This window comes from Oryzias latipes, chromosome 4, assembly GCF_002234675.1.
Source record: "Oryzias latipes chromosome 4, ASM223467v1".
Taxonomy (NCBI): Eukaryota; Metazoa; Chordata; class Actinopteri; order Beloniformes; family Adrianichthyidae; genus Oryzias; species Oryzias latipes.
The window spans coordinates 14,815,687-14,840,419 of record NC_019862.2 but is presented as its reverse complement, the minus strand read 5'-3'; the positions used below and the strand labels follow the sequence as shown (position 1 = coordinate 14,840,419).

At 38.5% G+C, this 24,733-nt stretch overlaps 1 protein-coding gene across 5 annotated transcripts in view; it reads right to left on the bottom strand.

Moving 5' to 3' along the window:
• LOC101172968 (A disintegrin and metalloproteinase with thrombospondin motifs 10) overlaps window positions 1-24,242 on the bottom strand; it is a 53,598-nt gene extending 29,356 nt beyond the window's left edge. Inside the window, exons 1-9 of one of the 5 annotated variants that reach the window (XM_023954293.1) lie at window positions 24,135-24,242; window positions 22,272-22,343; window positions 21,323-21,481; window positions 18,436-18,813; window positions 12,342-12,478; window positions 12,048-12,257; window positions 8,022-8,190; window positions 7,032-7,234; window positions 5,762-5,845 (exon numbers count right to left, since the gene is read on the bottom strand). In XM_023954293.1, the coding sequence (XP_023810061.1) occupies window positions 5,762-5,845; window positions 7,032-7,234; window positions 8,022-8,190; window positions 12,048-12,257; window positions 12,342-12,478; window positions 18,436-18,538 (906 nt within the window). In that variant the 5' untranslated portion in view covers window positions 18,539-18,813; window positions 21,323-21,481; window positions 22,272-22,343; window positions 24,135-24,242. Of the gene's footprint in view, window positions 1-5,761; window positions 5,846-7,031; window positions 7,235-8,021; window positions 8,191-12,047; window positions 12,258-12,341; window positions 12,479-18,435; window positions 20,383-21,322; window positions 21,482-22,271; window positions 22,344-24,134 lie in introns of those variants that run through there. The other 4 variants (XM_023954295.1, XM_020702428.2, XM_023954294.1 and 1 more) reach the window with 4 other exon arrangements.
• Window positions 24,243-24,733: the final 491 nt, after the last annotated feature.

Sequence of the window (24,733 nt, the reverse complement as noted above, 5' to 3'; positions counted from 1 at the left end):
TAAAACTGCCCACCGCTAATGACCCTAACATTTACCCTTTTATTTGCTGAGATAACTAACACACACCAGGAAGGGATATTCCAGGGCTTATTTTGAGGACATATGAATCATAAATGCTCTCCAATGAGACTGCTGTGGAGGAAACCTCAAAGCCACACTGTGATCCCAGAAGAAACCAGCTGGACCGTCTCGCCACATGCTGTTAATGGCAAGCTAATGGCGAGCTAATAAGGTCATTTACTAGCCAGTAAGGTGGCTTAGTCATCCTCTGAGCTATGCAAGTAAGGTCATGCACTTTTTATGAGCTGAACTCCTGCACAGTGGTCAAGTGCGGAGTCTTACTTTGTCCACTCATTTCCCGTCATCGTACAACAAGAATCTGTGGAAATGTCTGCAGCTGAATAAAAGTGCTTCTAAACTTGATGGTCGTGGAACTAAACTGAACATGAAGTCAATATTACCAAAATAAATGTATTTGAAAGGCAACATGTAGTCACAAACATGACCAAGTGTTACATACACACTGAAGAGAACTCTGCATGTCCAGCTAACCTAAAAGGCACATATTTGTACTTTAGTGATATGACCAGAAAACAAGAATCATAATATATTTTAACATATGAGGTCCCATTTGGGAAAAAAAGAAATAAAAGTGAGGATCTGAAAGTTAAGTTCAGTTTCCTTATGTCTCATTCTTCTAGGCTGATTCCATTAAAGTAAGGGGTAAAAAAAAGGAACCAACTGGATTTAGTTTCTTTTAATTTTAACTTTCTTTACTTTTGTTTAGCTTTTTTATTTCCTTTTTAAGAATTTGAAATTTCATATGGACGGCCTATATAAGTAACATAATGGTACGCATTTTCGCCAATCCCTCTTCTCTTACAATTTCATGTGCTTAGTAATAAGTTACATTTCTTTAAGTCAATTTTGATAAAGATTGTACTCCAAAAACAAATCTTAGTACCCGTTGACTTCTACTTGAGTGGATTTTTTATTAAAAACCACTCATCTTACCTTGTTCTAGACTTCTTTTAATTTATTTTTTATTCAAAACATTTCAAAAGCCTTGGGGTATACTTTTTTATTTTAGTTTATTTTAATTTAATTACTAAAAAGTGCACGTGGGTGGGACAGTGTGGGTAAAACACATTATAGATGCAGAAAAAAACTGCCGAAATCTGATATAATGCCCAACTTATGAAATGAACTAAGCATTGTTTAATTCAGATCCTTAGAACTTTCCTGTTTAACAGGAATGTTTTTGACAACAATACAGGGTCGAGGCTTCCATTGTGGCTCTTCGCCTTTATAAAAAAAAGCAAGAACAATATTAAGTTATTTATTCAAGTTAAGCAAATACTCAAATCTATGCTGCCCAACAGTGTCTAGTTGTTGCTCAGAGGTTCTTAGTTGTGTTTACATGTAGATTTTGAAAAATCTGGATTCTGCACCATGTATATTTTTGATAGTAAAATGAGAAAAAGGATGAAGATGCACCAAAGTCATTATGATAAAAAAAATCCATCTTTGACTGTTTTTCATTTTTAATTCAATTTGACAAGGGATGTACTTTATTTTGAAAAGAACTTGATGTCAAAAGTAAAGAAACTAAAATTGATCATTTACGGAAACATATAACACTTTCATAGTTCAATTTTTGTACATTTTTAAAAGCTACACTAAGATAAATAAATAAAAGATTTCAAAATGTTGAGGAGGAACTTTGCAGCTATTATCTGGGGATTAATCTGTAAGGAACTGGACCAAATGGCTTTTTTTGTGTTAAAGGTTGTAGACCCCTGATCTCATAGTTCAGATCCGGTCAGGAAAGAAAAGAAAGTTGTATGTAAACTGGTTGTGATTGTCTAACATTTATTTTATGATAATGTGCCAAAGATTTTTTGGATTGGAGGGCAATTCAGCATCTAGATAAACTATAAATGTAAGCTTTTGTTTCTTTATCTGTATGCCCTTCTGGCAGTTATTAACAAGGTTACATTCCAAAATCTTTTTTCAAGAACCACATGTTTTTGTAGACTGTTTTTTGTTGCCCTGCATAAACTAAAAATTACAATGATAAAAAAAGGTCAATTGTAAAACAAGTTTTTGGAGTGGTGTTGGCCTGATATTTTACAGAAACATTAAGGTTAAAATTAATTAACTAAGAATCCATCACACAGAACCTTTAAACTTGCAATATTTTGTGTGTGAGAGTTTTATTATTAGAAAATGTTAAAGCAAAGTCCATCAGTTGACTTCATGAAAAGATTTTGTGAATAAACCTAAACTTCCCAAACAGTTACGTAAGGGTTAATGGCCGACGAAGTGTGCGGTTACTACTTTTTAACGCACGCCGTGGAAGCCTCGCGGAGGACGGTTGCTTCCGCGAAGTGCGTTAAAAAGTAGTAACCGCACACTTCGAAGGCCATTAACCCGCTTATACCATGGTCACTCACAAAAGCAATACATATTAACCAGGTTTTAGTCCTTAATTCTTGTTTTTTTTTTCGATTTGGATCACTTTTCCCATAAACAGCGTACTATATGTTACGTGATGCGGCGCATCGCGCCGCATCACGTAACATATAGTCCGCGTCGTGCAGCACCACCGCTGCAGTCAAGATTCGGCGATATATATATGCTGATCGTCCCGATGGGTTGAATAAAGCATCAATTCAGAGGGAAAGTTAATCGCTTACCGCTTGTTTTTGCCCAGATGATGAAGCAAAAGGTTGTTTTACAGAAGCCGGCGCAGTGATACAAATCATTTAAGCTAGCCGACCGGAACTTCTTTTTTCACCGTGCGGTTATCAGGTTTTAACGCATACCCAGCAGCCAATCAGAATCGAGTATTCAACCGGACCATGGTATAATGGAACTTTTCTACTGGTTCAGGGGGTTTAGTGTCATTGATGGAGTTTATTTGGCTGATAAAACAATAGATGCCTCCACATGTTCTACACCAGCGGTCTGCAACCTTTAGTGCTAAAACGGTTGGGGTCTAGTTTAGTCCAGTTACAGACCAAACCCCAGCGAGAGCTGCAAATTCCTACTCCAAGCCATTTATTTATAAAATGCAGCTTTTAAACATAAAAACTAACTGAATACAGTGTCATAATAATATCATAAAACTTTTGACAATGACGTACAAATTCCAAAAATTGAGTGTCCTAGGAATTTCATAGACATCTCTGCGAAAAACCAGTGTGCATCGATGCTCACTGGATTGGCAAACGTAGACCACAATGCATTGAGTTTGAATGGTTTTTGCAAAAAATATGTATTTTAATTAACCTCAAGGTTTAGACTAGTCTAACTCTGCACTACAGGCTGTCATGATCCTGCGCCACTCACTGCCTGAAGCACCTTCTAGAGTCAACCTCATGCTTCCCACCTGTGCAGCCTTTTCCCTTGCTGAGGCTCTGTTTTTTCCCCCAGTGGTGTTGTGGTTTCTGGATGTGACCACATGCCTTTGTGACCAGGGATTTATGTCTGTCCCTTGACGGTACTGTTTTTGGATCTCTTGGTGACATGGATTTATGTTTTCCCTTTTTTTCAAAAGTTCTTGGACTGGAGAATTGTTTTTTTTTTCCAAGACTGTCTTTTTCTCTTTTTTAATTTGGAATTTGGAAATAAGAGGTTTTCTCTTCCTCCTGTCATCTGTCTGGAGACTGCTGGTAAATGTTCCTTTTCAGGACACTTGGAAATATTAGGCATCTCTTCAGACAGTTGCTGGACATAAGGACTGAGTGGATATTACCACTCTTGTGGTTGCTTCCAGAGGGTTTTTATTAAATTCTTTTGCACCATTCCTGAGAAGTGTGCATTTGCAGGGTTCACTTCACTCCCTGACACAGAGAGAAACAACTATTTCATAAAATATATTCTTCATTAAACTGTGTAGTAAAGTAGTGTTTGAGTGTTTGTAGCTCTTTAAGTTAAGCAACCCCCCCCCCAAAAAAAACAACAAAAAAACAAATAATTAAAAAAAAAGGGTTTGCTAGAGGTTCAAATTCCCAGGCTAGTCATTTAACTTAAATCACATTGGCATCCATTGTATGTTACCTTAAAGTCATGCAGATAAAAAGGGTCTACTAAATTAGGCTTGTGTACCACAGTCATGTCCAAAGTCCGGCTCCTGGGACAAATGTGGCCCGCATTCAAATTCTTTCGGCCTACAGGCTCCTGTCAAAAATTCAATAATATGTAGCCCCCATAACTTTTTAAAGCTACATACACACTGGGCAATTAATGCACATTCAAGAATGTGCTAAACAGCGGGTCTTGAACACGCGTTTAGCACACAGTGTTCACACTGAACAAGCAGGGAGGGACTTTCTTTTCCATATGTTGAAGTAAGGCAAATCTCCTGAATTGGGCACAAAACAGTTCAGTTAATTCTTAGCGTCCTTGCAATGGTGGAGTTGGATTACCAATGTGTCAAGAGAGTAGCCTTGGCTTATCTTTATTCGAAAAACAAGCGCAGATGTTGTCAGGCTTGCCGCTGTGTCTGAGTTCACCAGATAAAGCAAATCCCAACCAAATCAGAGACCCTGATTGATCAAACTCCAACCTGGTTTAACTTGCAACGCATGTTCAATAGTTTTATATGTAGAGCCCTGGAGCCGCTGTAAAAACATGCGTAGCTATGTGTGTACATGAGAGTTTTGAACGTGGAAGCCTGAAAAACACATTTACACGCGCGTTTAAATAGACTTTTCAATAAAAGTGGTTGTATTGCAGCAGGCGTTGAGACTGTAGCTACAGAACTACAACTTGTTGAATATGATTGGCTGAATTCAGTTACAAACCGTTGTAAAGATATAACCACATCCTGTGGCTACTTGACCTTCAGAGCCTTTAGGGCCAAATGAGAAGAAAAGATAATTTGTTTAAAAACCACAGTGTTTATATTTTTAAATAAGATATGTGTTATTTTCCTGTTCACGTGATTTAAACTTAGAAGTTTACAGTGAGCATTTAATAGTTAAATAAGATGTAACATTTCATAAGCCCGGATTTAATATTTACAAAAAGTTTTTTTTTCAGACAAACTTTTTCTTTTATTTAATTTTTGGTCTTTAAATCTGAAATTCACTGTGATTTTGGCAAAACTGTATTTAGATATAACCCGGTTCTATGTGTAAGTATCCAATTGCAAATACATTTTAATAAAATATTTTATTTGTATTAAAAGGGTTCAAAGAATGCTGGCCGATTGATTGACCCCCTTTGCGAAACGTATGTGACAGTTCTTTGAGAAATCTGATTGTTTCTCTTCTTCAATGGCAAAGATATAGATATAATTACAAGAAAGGTATATTTCTAAACACATTTATTAAAAAAAAAAAACTTTGAGCTGTTGTTATGATCAATATTCAGAATATATATATCAATATACAGATTCACTTTTCTATTTTCTTGGACATGCATGACAATGTTGTTCGTAGAAGTTCACTACAGTAACAAAAAAGACAGAACAGCTTTGTTAGTCTGAGATTTCCACCTTCTCTGAATCTTTATGCCTTACTTCCTCTCATTTTGGCCATTACAGAAGTGATCCATAACCGCTGCTCACACAGTTTAGAGTCTGCTGGGTGTGGTGCAGGAAAGGCACACTTTAGCCAATCATTTGGCACAAAAGACAAGCTTATGCGTGCTGGTCAGAGTTGTATCCCAGCACAGAGGTTATGAGAAAAAAAAGGTACGAATAAAACTGTTTGTGATATTTGATGAAGCAGCGAAAACAAGTGTTGCTAACCTGGTCTTCCATGAGCAGGATGAGTCGTGTCACCACGATGTTGACTGCATTCCCCAGGCTAGAATCCTGGAACAGTTTGGCAACCTGACCTCCAAGGAAGCAAGAAAAAACCAGTCTTAAAAATCACCAATATAATCACTACCTGAATTACAGTTAGGGCGACAAACTCCTAAAAAAAACAATAAAAGAATTATTATTAGTTAAACTCTTAGTTATGCTGATTTAGTTAGACCTCAACCAAAGAATCCGCTAAAATAGATTATTCTAAAAGTATTTCTGTTTGCTTGCTTAGTGTTCTGACAAGCTCTTCATTAAATGCATTCCTAACCATGGTTTCACGCAGTTAGATGAGAGAAATAACACAGAAAATAGAACACGAGCTGTGAATATCTACAAATCACGATGGGAAAAAACGTTTTCCTTCTTCATTTAAATGTTATTTTTTTATTACCGTAAACTGATAACTCTGTTACTTTAAAAAAATCACTTTGATGAAAATCATGTTTTTAACATGTTCTTGTGGCATTTTTTCATAATAGAGGGCATAAACAAAGACAATTCAGCTTAAAACTGCATTTCTGAGGATTTTTTTTCCCAAATCATTGGGAATCAGGAGCAGATGAAAAAAAGCCGTTGGAAAAAGATTTTAGCTGTCCCATAGGACCTACAACAGCAAGCCATAAGCTCCCTGCTCCGCTCCATTCTGATGCATCCACTTGTAGACAAATATATCCATGTACGTCCACATCTTGGCTGGCCTCTGGCTCAAAACTGTACGCCCGGATAGTTCAGATATTGCTCGCCATATTTGTTGCACCAGTAATGTTAGGTTGAGGGTGTAAGGGGTCGTAAGCTAGTGGGGGAGCAAGTAATGAAAGGGATGGGGGGTGAAGTCAGGGTGCCACAATTCAGAGATTAATTTCTTATAAAGTACTGCTATTATGGTCTAGTTTTTTTTTTCTTTCATTTTGGCTTAAAACTCTGTAATCATAATTTAAGACTACTGAGAACGCTTTTACAATAGATCAAAAGATGACTGACGAGGGACTTTAACTCCATCAACAAACAAATGTAAAACAAAAAGTCTGAAAGACTTTGAAAAAGATTTTAATTTCTCAGAACATTGTTATTATGATTGCCATCAGAAGTTTCTGAGATGCAGATTTGTCCCTTCAGAATTTCTTCGCTTTAAAGCAGCAGTAGCAGCTAATTTAAACTCTATAAGGTCTTGTCTGATGTACAAGCACATCTCTGGTGTTGTGAAACTTACAATATTCATGACGGCCAGGATGTATTGTTCGATGTCCCTGCGACCATGGTAACCCACCATCATCTTGTCAGCTACCACCAGCGTCTCCACATAGCGCTCCTGGCTTACAGAGCGCTTCAGAGGCAGCTGGCCCCGCCCGACAAGATGAGGAGGCGTCTTCAGAGTCCGCTGCCACCAAGACAAACTTTTCAGTGGCTTCTCATCTGTGATGGATCACATACACTCATGTTTTGAGATCAAATCTTTACAGGCAGAACACAGAGTTTGAATGACTGAAACATGTTATTTTAAGATGGAGGCACATCTAAAAAGGTGAAGGTTTGCTCTAGAAAGGAGAGGAATGAGGATCAACCACAGCAAAACAGTGTCTCTGTAAATGAGAGGAACTCAAGTGGAACAGTGATGTTACGGGTAGCAGAATTTAAGAAGGTGGAGGACTTTAAGTTCTTAATTTCAACAGTCAGTAAAGAGGTGAATGCAAGGAGGTTGGTACAGGTGGAGGAACATGTCAGGAGTGATGTGTGACAGAGTGTCAGCAAGAACGAAAGGAAAGGCATAGAAGACTGGGGTGAGAGCAGCCTTGTTGTTGGCTTAGAGACTGAAAAAGAGACAGGAGGGAGAGCTGGAGGTAGCAGAGATGAAGAGGATGATGTTCTCTTAAGGAGTGATGAGGATGGAGAGGATCAGGAAGGAATCCGTCAGAGGAACAGATCCTGCTAGATGTTTTTTTTTAGATTAATGCAGGAAAGAAGGCTGACATGATTTATATACGTTGAGAGGAGGGATGGTGATGATGTTGGTAAAAAGGGACCTGAGAAGACCTAGAGGAAGACCAAAGAGGAGGTTCATGGATGTAGTGAAGGAAGACATGAAGGTGGAGTCTGAAGATGAAGAGGTCAGAGTTCAATGAGGTCAAATAATTCAGTGTGGTGTCCCCTAAAGGGAGCACCTGACAGGCTAACTGTTTAAACTTTAAATGTCTCCTCTGACCTATGACCCCACAGGACCGGCCCTTGTACTGATGGCGAAGGGATGACCTTTTGTAAACCACATGAGGGCGCTCCTCTGTTCTTTCACTGCCCTCTGTCTTTGTCTGGTTGTCTGGTGAGACAAGCGGCTCAATCAGGTACTCCTCTCCACCTGTAACAATCACCCCCTGCTACAAAATGACAAAAATAGCCATTGAAATTCTGTGGAAATACCTCAATGAAATAACAACAATAAACTTTAAGTGCAAGGATCCTAACTAAAAAGCAGTTTGAAATGACAGCTTTGCCTACAGACATCAAAAGTTGAGTTCAACTTCTGTCAGGTCCACCATTTTTGCCAGATATACAAACAAATGTGAAACAATTATGTAAAGAAAAGGTGTGTACATGAAAGAATGGTAAAAAATTGAATCTCTGGAAAAAGTTTTTAGTTTTCTTCATTTAAATAGAGTAAAGATGCTTTATAGTGTCATATTTAATTTAAAATGGTTCCAAAAATGGATTTCAAGTCAACCTATTTTAAGTTTGAAAGTGATCTGTGGTCACGTTAGACCAAATTAGGAATTCTGGTTGGTAATTATGTATATAACGTCCTCCAGACTAAAGAGAAGAAATCCACTTGATGTTTATAGTTCATCTAGATGCTGAATTGCCCTCCAATCCACTTCAATGGCACTTCATCATAATATAAATTTTAGACAATCACAAAACAATGGAAACTTACATCTGGAAGAAGAACATGACCAAATTCCTGAATAAAGACTGCAAAAACCCATAACCTTAATGCCCAAATTTCATCAAAATTTGAAGAAGATTCTGAACTGGAGTAATCACGCCTTTGAGTCATTTTGAGCGCTTTAGCATGCATCAAAATAGATTTGAGATTGGGATTATAACACCAAACTCAAGATTTACAGTGTAGAACTGAAACAATAACAAATGGAAAAGACAATAATTTAGTTTGCATCATTATCACACACAATAATTTTTAAACCAAGTTTTTTCTGGGTAATTCTTTATTCAAATCATTGTGAATCAGGAGCAGATGAAAAAAAGCAGTTTGAAAAAGCTTGTAGGTGGGACTTAGAAGCTACAATCAGCATCCCACAAGCTCCCTGCTCTACTCCACAGTACCGCAGAACAGAATCAGAATCTTTTTGTAGACAAATAGATTTATGTACGTCTTTTTTTCCTCTTCCGAGCTGGCATCTGGCTCCAAACTGTACAGCTGGATAGCTGCAATATTACTAAAATTTTTGTTGCACTGATAATGTGAGATTGGGGGTTTGAGGGGCTGCAAACCTTTGGAAGAAAGGTTAAACAAAGGGATGATGGGAAGTCAAGATAGGCTTAGTCCACACCCCATAACTCAGGGGTGAATTTCTTATGAACTCCTGCCGCTCTGCAGAAACTGGCCTCGAAAATGACCATTTTTTATTTTATTTGACCTAATTAAAAGACCAATGGGCACGCCATGAAAATGGATAAAAAGATGATTGGAGTGGATCTTTAGAAGCATTCAAAGACGGATCCTTTCTCCATCTAATGCAGGAGAAGCTAATAACTGAAAAAAACAGCTTCAGTCAAAAAAGGAACTTTAAATTTCAGAAGTTTAATATACAACTTGATATAAATTTGCCTCTCTGCTGAAACTGAGAGTAACCCATCGGGGCAGAGGATCGGGTCACACAGCCACATCAAGCCAAACACAATAGGAAGCATGAAAAGGTGAATGAGAGCGAGAAAATTGAGCAAGTGAGGCAGAGAGCGATACACTAATACTTCCTTTGATTCTGCTCAGATGTGTCGGCCCCGGTCAGGGGGAGAGCCCGCCCTCGACCCACGGCGGCAGCTTTGAAAGCGCCTTTAATCCCATAACAAAGTTAGTGATGCTCCTCTGGACAGGCAGCGCACTCACTGCTGAATGCGGTCATGCTGCTCTGACCAACAGTAATTACGTGTGCAGCTTATAAACGCTTTGTGAACAAATCTAAGAAGTAATTGGGAGGCCTGGCGTTTGTAGTGAGAGGATACACAGAAGCATGCTGCTATGAGTACAGTTGAGTGCATTCAGCCAACAAAATGATGCATCACGATTCAGAAGACCCGGTGAAAGGGTTCAGAGGAGTTCTAACTTTGAATCATCATCAAACGTGTGTTGTGGCTCGCTGAGATGACCTCATGAGAAAAATATGAGTCAGAAGGGAATTGATGCTCTCCACTGTAACTGCAAAACAAATTTAAACAAAACCAGAGATATGCAGACTCACTTTGAAGAGCAAGAAGAAACCAGAGCTGGAACCCAATTTTTTAAAATCCAGTAATCAAAAAATTAAAAATGAATACATAAATCAAACCACAAATCAATCCTTTTTGAATATTTTCCTTAATCGGAGGGGAAAAAAGTCGTTAAGTTTCTTTTTTATTATAAGAATACTTTAAAAAATGCTTTAAGAGTAGAAATTGGATTTCAATCAAACATTGAATCAAACCAAATTCTAAACTTCTAAATCCAAATCCAAAACAATTGGTAGTTTGGCACTGACACTTAGGCTGAGTTTTGTTTCATTTCATAACTTGTGGCTCTTCCCATTTGTAAGGGCAGTCAGAGCTTGTGTGTAATCTTTTTTTAAGGGGGGGTGTAGGGACTTAAGGTTGGATATCCCTCTGCCGGTAGGGTGATCCACGAAGGAGAAGCACATTTCTTCACACAGTTGTGGTCTGAAGCACAGAAGTTTCCATTTAAATTGCATGACTGTTTAAAGTTAAAAACCAACGTTGTTATGTATTTTCTGATCGTAGATGACCGGCGACTATTAATAACGTTATAGAGTGGGAATGACTCTTCACTTAAGAGGGCTAAATGTAGAGCTAGGGAATACATTTGGATTCGACCTTAGTGCCATTTACTAGGTTTAGTTGTATACCGTAAATAAAAGTTTATACAAATGTGAAGATATTTTTTATTGAGTTTTTGTTCCATCTTGCCAGACATGTAGATAATAAAAAAAATAGCCTCACTTAACAGCTAACTCAATATCAGCTTGAGCTGAAGCTTTTTTATACTGTTTTTGTCCACTACTATCAATACTTTTTTCTTTATTTAATGCTTTTAAAAACTTCTCAGTCGTAGTTGCAGCATTTGCCATCTATCTTTTAGACTTGAACAATTTTTTGCAAATGTTTTAAGAATAAACAATTTCCTTCTTTAGGATTTGATCCAGTCCAACTTTATTTATTAAGCACGTAACAACAAAAATAATAGAATAAAAATAAGAGCATGAAAAAAGGTAAAAACAATTAGAAATCTTTTAAAATTGAATCAAACATAAAATACAAAAAAATATGGCGGGTAGAAAAACAAATCCACTAGCCTCTTTGGCAGGTGAGACGTTGTTCTTCATCTCTGACAGGAACCTCAAACTCACAACCATGACATTTAGGTGTTTACCCCCCCCCAACTTGGCTACCACAAACATCCAACCCAGAGTTGGTTCAAACATTCAATTTTGACTGTTTTTCTAGCATTTGCTCACAATCAGTTGTTGCTCCATATCACCGTACCTCTTTGAAATGACCAAGACTCACAACTACAACACACTGATCTGTAGGAACACAATTATAAAAAAAAATTGAATATATTTCAATGTATGCATGTTTTTCTAATTATTTTATTGTTTATCAATAGTTTTCATCCTTTGGAAGTATATTGCATTCAATTGAAAAACTAAAACGTTATACATAAAGGGACTGATTGTTTTGCTTTCAAATACACACATTTTTTTTCAGAGAAATGTTTGTCTAGTAGAAATATAATTTGGCTGGTAGACTTTGGATGTTACCACCACCCCGGTTAGTTACCAAAAAAGTTCATTTAAAGCCCTGGCTGAAGCAGTCAAACAAGCTTCAGATCTATAGGTTTTTGGGTGTTTTCTTTTAGTTTGAAGCCCTGAAAAACTTTTATTGTTGTATTGAGCATCTGGCTCAACTATAGTGAAATATAGTAATACAAGGTTTCAGATCTTACCAGGCCATTACAGTTGCTCAAAGCCACTTTGCTAGAGTGAGGCTGGTCTTGTAGGTGTCCTGTATAGTGGCAATGAGGGGAGTAAGGGTGGCTCCAGGCTAATTGACCCCTCTTCCAATACTCCACCCTGAACTGGTGGGAAAGCAGCCCTCCCTGCAGCGTCAAGTTGAGCAGGAAGTTGTTCTGTGACATGGACAGCTGATAGAAGAGCTAACGGACATGAAAGGATATTTGAAGGAGCTGCACGAAGGGCCACACCCTGAACTCAAAACAAACTGTAAATATAAAACCTACTGTGTCGTGAAGCCTATCTTCAGGACTGCGCCGCCTTCTTTGGTGGTGAGAATTATCTCCATCAAACTTCTCGCCATTGGGTCCCACACGCACAGGGGTAGCGATCTCATACTGTCCAAGATTGGACAGGAAAGCAGCTAAAAGAAGAATAAAAAAAAGGCTGCATAAAAATAAACCACAGAGTTAGATCAAGTAACCCCAAAAATGCAACATTAAATTTTTTCTACTGATAAGTATTTTACAGATTCTGGAGAATTTGTACTATTTTTCAGGGGGAAAAAAAGTCTTCCTAACCTTTTTTAACAAAGTCCCAAAACTCAAAGTGCATTTCTCCCATGAGGCCCAAGGGAGGTTGCTATGGTTACCTTTAAACTATATTCTTTCCATTCCTGCTAAGGATTTATTATCCTAACACAAACAACTCTAAAGGCTCAAGGTCAGCTATCTTACAAAAGACAACAAAAACATCTAAAAACTTTTTTTATATAAAACCTTTGCTTTGACTTCATAGAGAAGCAGCTCCTTCCCACACAGAGTAAATACCCCAGATCAAAGTTCCTGCAGGCAGACTTAGAAAGCTCTCCACCAGGAAAAAAAAGTAACTCTGAAGTTAGTAGATGTGGCTTAAATAAACAGCAGACATAATTACAAAGGCTGCCTTCACATGGACCTCATGAGGTTGTACACTGTTGCCGACATGGGAAGTTCTGAACAAAACACACTTGTTCCTGTGGTCTTTTGGAACAGAAGCAACAGAGATCTGGGTCACAGCATTAAATGAGACCCTGATGTCATAAATCCACTGCAATGAAAATTGTGTTTTTGACATGTTCTTGTAGCATTTTTGTCATGATGAAGGACATGTATAAAGAAAATTAAAATAAAAACTGTGTCTCTGTGCTTTTCTTTATTCAAATCACTGTGAATTAGGAGCAGACAAAACTAATGCAGTTTGAAAAAGCTGGTAATTGTTTCATGATAGTTGATGCTTTGTGTAAGCATCAACTTTGTTTGTTTCAAGTTTTTTAATGTCATTTTGCTACCAAGCATTTTAGATACATGTTGTGTTGGTCATCAATTTGACCTTTTAAAAGCAAAATCTTTTGTGGTGCATTTCCTAAAGACCCACTTCAATCATCTTTTTATCTTTTTTTAAAAGTTTTCCTTGCAGTCTTTTTGTCATTGTGACGTTTTTAGCCAAACTCAAATAACCTGTGTTGATTTCTAGGACATTGTTTCAGTAGAAATTTGCCTCTGAGTTGAGGGCGGTACTGTTGGCGCCGACCAACCCCGTCACCCCTCCCCATCCCGCATAACAGAGCTATCTGTTAGGGTTTAAAGGCCCTCCCGCAAGCTTACAGCCTCTTACAGCCCCCAACATTACAGGTGCAACAAAAATGGTCATCAATATTGGAGCTATCCAGCCGTACAGTTTTGGGCCAGATGCCAGTTCGGACAGGAAAAATTAAGACGTACATGAATCCATTTGTCTGCTAGCAGGTGCATCAGAATGGAGCGGAGCAGGGAGGTTGTGGCCTGCTCATTGTTTTTTCTACGTATTAATTACAATCTTTTTCAAACTGCATTTTGTTATTTGCTCCTGATTCACAACAAGTTGAATACAGAAATACTCAGAAAAGCAGTTTTAAGCCTAATTTCCTGATGTATGTCCTCCATCGTGGGAAAAATTTCCAAAAGAACATGGTAAAAACACCAAAAACATCATTTTCATCGGAGCGGGTCTTTAAACCAAGTAGAGACAAAACGATGATGGATCTGAACTAAAATCTGCATTACAATAACAAATACTTCCACTAGTCTAAATATGCAAACCTGTCTGCCATTAAATTAGAGTGCTTGCAGACTTTAAGGAGCCTTGCATGTGGTTGATTGACAGGAACCATGAACCCGACAAGAAGTGAGACATAACATGCCGGTTGTTCCCACTCAGTCGGTTGTAAAATCTGGAGCAAATACAGGCAAAAATGGAAAGTTTTCTGAAGGGAAACAAACAGAAAGTCCAGGGGAAACATCACCATAAAAACCTCATAGCAATGTGCTCTCAAATAAAACAAAGGCATTCAAGAATATTAATTAAATCTTTTATTTTTAGTGAAAATACAGTCAGTGTTGGGGACCAAAAAAATTCATAAAATTCATAAATCCACTATCATGACAAAAAAACCTTCTCTAATATCTATACAAGAAAAGAAATTTACCACAGTTATAGAAAAATGATCAAAGTACTTAATAATGTCTTGATACCTCTTGCAAAATGCAATACACCAAGTTTTCTCATGCAAAGCTCTCAAAAAAAGACAACTCTTTATTTAAATTAGCAACAATAAACTTCAGAGGATCAAAACTCAGTCCTTAAACTCCATGCAAAGTGCTGCTTTCCTTCCTTTGACAAACCACAACTAAGCAACCAGGCAGGCAGCATCTGAGCTACCTTTAAGGCACAGGAAAAACTCCCAAGGAGAAAACAAAGGGGGGTCCAAATAAAGTAGATTAAAGTCATCTCATTATGGAGACCTCACACAGAATAATGAAAACCAGCAAAACTATGTCATCTCTAAAAATGGATTATTTTTACAACTGATACACAAACCACTTACAATCAGAAACATCAATACACTTGAAAGGGATTTTCTAACTTCCGAATGCTAAATTTAAATTTCAGATTTAAACTGATATTAAGAGATGATCACATCAGTAGTAATAGTTTTACAATATCAAACATAAAAAGATGTATTCAAACATTATTTTTATTTTAAATGTTTGTTTTTATGCTTGTTTTGGGCAAACCAGATGACTTTTTTTTGTCAGTCAACTAACCATTTGCTCTACCAAACCTTTGACCTAATCATTAATAATGCTATTCAGTATGCCAACAAGGCTGAGATGTTGCTATGAAGAATCAAGTCAACATTTTTTTTTTCATTTAATTTTTTAAAATATGAATAAAACTGAAATTCTAAATAAATACAAATAATAAAACATACAACAAACAAATCAAATATCAAAGAGCAAAAAATAAAATAAACCTTTAAATTACAACTGGGCTTTAATCAAACCTGTGAGCTTATTTCAAATCTTCAGTCCATTTGAGTGTTTATTGTGATGCAACCCATCAACAAACAAACATTTTTGCTCTCTAGTAAATACATGTGGATATATTGTATACATGTATACTAGCTTAAGCTCTCAAGTACTAATACAGCTGTTTTTCCCAATTAAAATGGTTCAGTGGACATAAATTAAAAAAATATGGAAACTCACTGGCTAAATTTGAAAAGAAAAACACCCTGATCCAGAAGTCCCCCACCATGCTGATTAACACTCGCTTCTGTTATCATTAAATGAAAATAGTGAAAGGAAGTACTCTGGGAGGAAAAGTGCACCTCCCTCTATGTCAGACACACCTCTACTCTCCCTTTGACCAAACACTGCTGACCTGCTGCTGTGGAATCAAACGTCTGGAGATCAGGGGGGGGGGGGAATGTATGGAGGATGATGGCAGCAAGGAAGATCTTTAGGGAAAAAAACCTTTAACAAAGCATTTCCATCAAATAAGGAGTTCTGTTTATGCACCTTTATGGTTTATGAATGATTCCTACAAGCATCCACGCCTGTGGAGACCGTATGTTAAAGAAATTATAATAATAAAACCAATTTCTGGAAACATCTTGTCATAACTTCTCCTGTTACTTTTTCAGTTACCTGATCTAAACCTAAAATTGTGCATCCAGTTTCTAAATATTCAGATGTTCCCAAATTGAACAACCTGGAAATCTCTGAACTCAGATTTAGCCTTGAAGATAAATATTGTGCTTAGTTATGAGAAAATTGCCCACTGTCAATTACCTCAAAGCAGGAAATGATCAACCAAAAAAAAATTAGCTGCCAGATCGTTCACTCCAAATAACCCATGGGATGAAATCCAAAGCTTTAAATATGAATAACGATTTTTTTTTTGTTGTTTTTTAATATAACCCAACTATGTATGTGTTTTGTACTCACTCCCCTTGGGAAAACATTTAAATGAATTGGAATGTCGACTGCAAGCCAAGTTTTATCCGACAACATTCGAGTAGAACTGCACTAATGCTCTTGTGGCTGAGTGGGAATGAGTCCATGCAGCCAGATTTTTTCAAATCTAGTGGAAACTTCCAAAGGAAAAAGAGATTTGCTATTAGCTGCATCTTTTGAAGGTTAAGATTTCCCAAAGTGGACTCTTAACATGTCTGGGAGTTTTTTGTCTTTGTGTAGAGACAGACAACAAAAAGAATTTAAAAGAAATGAACATTGATAAGAAGTTTAGCTCCATTACAGATCCAATTGTTTTTTAGTGCAAACTAAGTCTTAAGTATGAGTTGATTTTCCTTCTTCTTAAAGTCCCACTCAAATCACCTTTTGATCTATTGTCATTTTCAGCCTAAATCAAAAAACCTGTGTCGTTTTCTAGGACATAGTTTCTGCAGAGCGGCAGGAGTTCATTAGAAATTCGCCTCCAAGTTGTGGGTGGGTCTATTGGCACAGAGTAAACCTAGCCTTTTTTCCCATCATCCCTCTGTTTAAGCGCTCTCCCACTAGCTTACAGCCCCTCCCAACCCCAACCTAACATTACCAGTGCATCAAACATGCAAATCAATATTGGAACTATCCAGCTGTACAGTCTGGAGCCAGATGTCAGCTTAGAAGAGGAAAATGAAGAAGTATATGGATCTAACTACTGCAGGTGGATGCATCAGAATGGAGCAGAGGAGGGAGTTTATTGGCTGCCGATATTAGTATTTTGTACATAACATCGACCAGCTTTTTCAAATAAGGAAAACTCAAAAATGCAATGCAAGAACATTTAAAAAACACCATTTTTTCTCAGAGTGGGTCTTTAAGACCACAACCGTGATTAACCATAACCAAATTTGATTTCATTTGACTCATTTGGAGATATTCTGTTGCTTCTAGTCATTATCAGCTATGGGGTTACATTTCTGTTGTTTTGCTCCATCGAATAATACTCAGAGAAATTATATATAAGCCTAGGTCTGATTGAAGGAAAAAAGAAAGAAATTAAATACAATTGCTGTTGTGATTAAAGAAAATACTTCCATGAGGTCTAAGTTTACAGCCGACAATAGGATTCTGTCAAAGTTTTCATTATAATTTCTGTTTTTAAAATGGAATTGAGAAGCCAATTAGTGGAAAACAGATTTATTTATGGACAAAGGACAGCTAAAAAACTTTAAACCAGCTCAGTGGATCATCTCCAACTGCACACTCTGCTTTTTTGTAGCTCAGTTTTCAGGTTGTTCAAATTTTGGCTTAAATAAGGGGATTTTTCACCACAATCAGCTCCTTTCAGATTACAGAAAGATATCTAATCCCCTTTAATGAACCAAAATGCTCTTTAATTCGGGTTTAAATCCTGGTCAAATAAGCCACTTCAGAGTTTGGGAGGGGGGGGGTTGTTTAAAGGAAGTAGTAAGTTAGACTATTGGAACCAGATGGCTATGAGGGGTCAGGGGTCAAATTTAGGAAATACACAATCACAGCCTTGTTCAGTATGATGAGAGACGGACACTGACACAATTTATGTCTTTCCCTTTAGTGTGAGTGGGGGGGGGGTCACTCTGTCGCTCCAGCTTTAGTGGGATAGAAAGGGAGAACTGTGTGTTGCGGGGCTAGGAGACATCATGATTTGTGGATGTAGTGTTTCGGTTCAGATGGCTCTGACCTGCAAGTCAGAAGCCTTTTCCCAGCAGGTCACATCTTAAAATGGTTCATTTCTGTATGCAGCTTGTCCTTTGAAAATGTTAACCTTTGTTATAAAATGGCATTCTTACAGTCAAAGCGATAACAGCAACAGATGCTAAAAAACATTCATCAACCTGATACTGTTTCTTTGGGGTAGAATAGTTTTTTTTGCTAAAATATAGTCACTGGTTCATTTATTGTCATTTTTATGTAAGGTTTCTTATCCTCAATTTAAAATATGCCGATTTATGTTTGATTAATCAAGATAGAAAAGCTTGCAGAAGATAAAAACACCCGCTTTTTCCACAAAGGCTCTTAAAGTTTCTTATCTCACCTTGTGATTGAGCAAAGTCATCTCTGCGACCTTCTGCGACCTCGCTGGCAACCATGATGATAATGACAGTGCAGGCCAGACCGGTCCTCCATAGCGTTTCCATGGTTACTACAGTAGCTGCTATAGTAACGAAATTCAGTGCAGTGGTCCCCGGGCCTCCGTTCCAACATGTCTCCTGCTCTCTTGAATGCCCCGTCACCTAGCAGTGGGACAACTCAGCGTTTTGTCTGGCCATGGCCGCGGGAAGATCTGACAGCACCTGCAGCATGTGGGTCAGCAAGTGGTGTGGGACCGTTGAGGAAACCCTCATGTAAGGAGAAAAACACCTGGACCAACCTCCGAAGGGGCTCAGAAGTGACGGCAGGTTATTAGCCCTCCCTGTAGAGGAGACACTGTTCAGTGAATGCAGGAGGAATGCTGGGAAAAACAATGAGTTGGAGGGAGAAGACAGATTTAGGAGCAAAGCGGAGAGAGCAACAAGGGAGGCTAAACACATACAGGGAAAGCATGACATCCTCTTAACCCGTGCAGCTCCTGGTTAACAAAAAAGAAGCACCTAATTCATCGTTGAAGGCTGCCTGGTTGTGTTTCAGAAAACGACTCTAAGCATTGAAGGAGAAAGGTACAACATCTTTTCATTCTTAAGGACCAAAATGAGGCCTCCTAGGACCTGCACGTTTAGCCGGATGCCCACCAGAAAGAGTTCATGCACAAAGGAAACCAGTGATCCTGGAAAGAGCTCTGCCTAGTGCCCGAACAGGGTTTGAAGTGGGTATTATGTCAGGGGATCTAAGGGTAAAATGAGCCAATTTGATAGGAGCAGCAGGTTGCCATCACCGCCGAGCTGACTCAAATGTCTGGTTGCATGGCTGAGTGCTTTGCTGGCAACATGCCTGACTCTGCTAATTAGACAGCATGTAGGAAAGCGGTCGTAGGTTTCCCTATATGAAGCTGGTTTACACCTACAATAAAAAGGACTGTAGTCATTAGGCCATGATTGATGCTGAGGTCCACTCTCAGTTTAAGGAGCGCAGATGATGTCTGGCATAAAGCAAATATGACAATCCTACAAGTTTTGTTTATATATTTGATCATCAAGGACACTTGAAAGGATCCTTAAAAGTCCTGGTCTTATTTCTGGTCGTTAGACTGCCTAGTATCCTGTTTTATCATCGTATCCTCATTTGAATATTGCATTAGTCATTTAAAATGTCCATAGATATGCCCAACAACCTGTACGATACATGTGTTCATCACCATTTATAAAGTTACGGACATTAACTGTTAATGACACAATTACAACCAAGAAGTCAGTTTTTTCTTGAAATAGTGAAACCATCATGAAACTACCAAAACCTTCATCCCTGTCAGTATCCACGTTTGGGTCAAGGGTAAAATAAACGTTTTTCTCTAGAAACCTTTTGAATTGTGCATTAAAGCTTAAAAAAAATAAAATAATGAAGCCACGTGCAGCTCAGTATGTAACGTGTGGACGGTGCTTATTTTCCAACCCTGTTTCTTGTGAGCTACCGCCCTGCTTGTTTTGCAGCTAACCACGCTTCAGTAATTACTGGTCACCTGGATCAGGTGTGTTCAGAAACTGTGATCACTCAATCCAGCTAACTAGCAAATACTGAAGAAGACTAAAATAAGACCTTCTTAGACTAATGGTTGGACTATATAACAAAAATAAACATAATTACTATCTGGGCCAAAAAAATTGTATGGTGTGTTCATGACGGTTCCATTATATTAGACTTTTTGTTAGACTTTATTTGTGACTTTTACATTGGGATGTGGTCTTATGATTAACAGGTGACAATCAAAATCTCTACAACAGCCCAACTGGACATGTACAGTCATCCTTGTCTTCTCACTCATTTACTACAGCAAGCCACAAGCTCCATTCTGATCCACTTGTAGACAACTAAATCCACGTTGTCTTTGTTTTCCTCGTCTGAGCGGGCATCTGGCCCAATCCTGTACGGCTGGATAGCTCCAATATTGCTCACCGTTTTTGTTGCACCAATAATGTTAGGTTAGGTTAGGTTGCTAAGCTAGTGGAAGAGCAAGTAAACAGATAGATGATGGAAAGTAGTTGAAGGCTTAGTTTGTGCTAACAGACCCACCCACAATTTTTAATGAACAACTGCCGCTCTGCAGAAACTATGTCTTAAAAAACGACATCATTATAAATAAAAGACCACCGGGAACATTTTCAAAATAGATCAAAAGATGATCAGAGTGGGACTTTAAGCTGGAGAACAGAAAATTGCCGGTGTATACACATAAAACACGAGTGATGTATACAAGTAGCTTTCATTAGGTTGAGTATAGTGTTAGGTATATTTGGAATATATTTAAAAAATGAGTGAAAAGCAACTTTATGGGACATTAAAACTTGCTGTAATCAATAAAACGCTTTCAAACAGAGCCTGATACTGGATATATAATCATTGTTTAATATTGGAAGAGAATGAAATAAAGTTCTCAGAATGACTTTATGAAGCGGTAGATGATGAAAGATGATTTGAAGCCAACAGTGAAGGCGTATAAAAAGTAATTTTTTATTTTATTTCAAACTACTAATTTGGCTGAGCTGTGTTATATAAACGCAAAGTTCCTTTTTAATCAAGCACAATTGCTCTTTAGGCTTATTTGAGATTAACATGGAGCAAATCCACGCTATAATAACAAAGGAAAATGACTTCCTCAAATCCACAATGCTCATTAGGAAACCAGACAAGTGCCAGAACCAGGAGTCAGGTTTTCATGGGTGCCCTGCTCTTTGAGTTAACTTTCCTGGCTCAGGATTGCAGAGTCAAACCCTTTCCTTGCTTCCCTCTAGTAAAGCCTGCACACGCGTTTCACTCTTGTCTCAACCTACTCTGAACTCCTTACTCCCTCTGAGCTGTCTGGGGATAGAGGAGCGAACTGAGACGCCACACTGGCCCAGATGGCTGGCAGCTAACCAACTGCAGCCAAAGGTAATCAGACGCAGATGGGAAACCTTTTGGTGACGAGAGCAAGGGAAACAAGTTTCCTCCTGAAAAGAGAAGGAAGAAGAAAAAGAATAAAAAAAACACAAGTGCAAAACCTGAGGGGAATGGAGGAGAGACAACAAGGCAGTCAGGAGGGCCCTTTGAGTGTGAATATCCTTAACTGAGGGTAGAGGAATGAGTTTAAAGCAGCTCTAATGTGCCCCCTGCTTCATTTAAAGAGCAAATGGCCAGTGCTGTAAAAACAGAGTTTGCTTAAAAACACTGAAGGGTCTCTGCGCTGTTGCAGCGTCCCCTCAACTAAAAATCTTTCTCTTTCCCTCCCTCTGGCTTTCAACCAGTCATTTCCTGCACAAGCTAAACTCCACTCCATTTTCATTACTTCTCCTCCTCCCATTCAAGATTTATTGTAGTTATTAAACGTGCTGCTTGATATCAAATCCTTTTCATTAGCACTAACACTCCTTTTGCTTATTTTAACCCATGACAGAAGACAAAACTCACACAAGCCCTTGCTGTTACAGTAAAGCTCTTTGCAAAGATTTGTAGTCACAAAATACCCACAAAAAGAAAACTCCGTCTGCACAGCTTTCCCAGTAAATTATTACTCAATTATAAAACCACACAGAAATACGGCTGAATTAAGCACGAGCTGTCCCGTGAAGGTGATGGTGTTGTACATCTTCCATGACCTGTTGTGTAAAAATTTCCCTTTGGGCTGTATCACTTTTGAAAAATAAAAACGGATGTTTGTCTGCGGGCCAAGACTGCGCATACACCGACCCTCTCCGCCTCTTGTGTTTGAGTTGGATGAGCTAAGAAATAAGAAACATATACCTGCAGTTGCGGCCAAACAAGAAAATGGTCTGAGCTGCAGACGGGCCACACGGCTTCCAGCGCTCCAACAATCTGCAGATGAGAGAAGGAAAAGAGGGACCGAAAAAAAAAGGGGGTCCTTGTTAACGAGAGGGAGAAAAATTGGACCGCTTCACGTAATTAGGTGGGAATTTAAGGACGGGCCAAATTTGCAATGCAATCAAGCCAGCAGAGCCTGGAGCGTTTTGACACGTCACTGTTTTCATCTTGTCTGCTAGGGAGCGCTGTCTGATGCTTTTCATGTGGTGCAAGAGATGGAGAGTTCAGGTTTTTTTCCCCTTTAAATACTGGAGCTAACTGCTGTCCTTGTCTTTAACTGCTGCCAGAGAGAGTACAGCTATCCGAAAACCAGCACACTAATCAAAGCCATATGATCAGCTCAAAGTAAGGTCTGGGTGCAGTGAACAGATGCTAAGTGTCCCTCAGATTAGCTTCATGCTCCCCCCACACTGTCTCCACTTTGATCAGGAGGTAGCTCATGAATCAGCATTAGGTTTATTATTTCATTAAACTGGCAGTCTTCCATAGAACCAGACGGTGGGATCGAATGACTCGTCAGACCAACGGCATAAACCAGAGGCAGTTCGGCCTCTGCAGCAGTTCCGTCCCCCTCAATTTGAGAAAATGGGGTCTCAACTCCAGCAGATCTGAAATCCCGAACAGGTGATGGAAGTGAGGAGCGGTAGGGTGTGTCTGTTACTCTATATAGTCCAAAGACAGAAGAAGAAGGCGGGCATTCCTTTCTCCATTTCCCCAAATAAACAGTGTGCAGATGAAAAGTGGGAACATAAACAGGCTGGAGAACCTCGGATGTACTCCCCTCACTCCGAAAATGTGCCTCTCGAGTCTGAAACAATATTTAGTGAAGGAGAGCGCTGACTCGACACGAAGGGAGTGAGCCTGCAGCACTGGAAACAGTGCAGATGGTGCTGGACGCTTGTCTAATTCTCCCTTTTATCTGCTTTAGGCATCCCAGAATGCCAAATACCGGTGCACTCAATTTATCCTCATATATATGAAAACACCCTAATTATTACTGAGAAAAATATAACGTATATGTTCATTTAAAGATAAAATGATTATCAGACACGTGCCAGTTTCTATTATGACAACGACCGTTCAGCTCTAGTCATGTGTGGGTTGTAGAAAGACATGCAACATCTGGCTTTCAACAAGCATGGCTGCCCCAGCTGCAATCATGACACTTGTATATCTGACATAACTTTGTGAAATACAAGGATGTAAAAATGTATCTTATTAGGGGGTTAAGGAAGGATAAAACCTGAAATGAAATGGCAATTATATATTATATATATAAAATAAAGTGGAAAAAATACATTATATGTAGTGCATCCCTTTAATCACCTTGCTTAATGAACATCCCAAATCATGAGTCCAACTGCATGATTTGTGTTGACTCTCCCTTAACCAAACTCACAGCAGGATAAAGATACTCAAATTACAGCAGATTTCCATCTTAAATTGATTTAGTTTGCAGATGGTAAATGCTGGAGGTGATAACTTATTTAAAAAATAAATCTGCATCATCAATACTGTTAATCTGCAAGGAATTGGCTTCATCTGCTAAATTCAGACACCTGAAGGCAACAGCTTTATTGATTCAGCTGTGATTCACAGCAGCCAATAAGATTTCTGCCTTAATCCTCCCGAGAAGAAGATCTGCTGCTGCATAGAATCATAAGTCAGGTCTGGAGAGTCTCAAAACTCTGAGTTTAAGAGAAACGAAGAAAAAAAGTCTCTTCAGGAAAGGACGTTAAGAACGAGAGAGCAGCCTCCTACCTACATCACGCCGCGTGGACTCACCTACTTCCCCGCGTCCCTCTGCAGACTCTCCCGCTGCGGGTCTGTCCACTGTCCTCAGCGGCGCCGGCGACAGACTGAAGAGACTCGACTTCAGTTTTCACAGGCTGAGAGCAGCTGATCCGTGGAAAGTTCCGCGCGCTCTCACAGGAAGCGAAGGACTAGACTTTCAAAATAAAAGCACAATTTGATAGATAGATAGATAGATAGATAGATAGATAGATAGATAGATAGATAGATAGATAGATAGATAGATAGATAGATAGATAGATCCGTGTAGTATTCATATTTTCTTACAAATATTTAAAAAGTTCTTTACACAATTCGCATTGCACAATCATTGTGACAATGCTTATTTATTTTTCCTACAAAACTTGATTTTGCTGACTTTTTCTCTACCTTTACTATTTAGGTAACTAATAGATGACTGCCCTTCAACTGTGATTAGAAAGTCATTTTTTCTTGGTCTCTTTTTATGGAGCAAAGTGGCGCAAAACCTTCTAAAGTTACTCTAAGTGCTTATTGGCTTGAATAACCTAAGCTGTAAATAAAAGAAAAGCTTAGAAATTTCTTATTGCTTATTAAAGGGATTTATTAGGTTA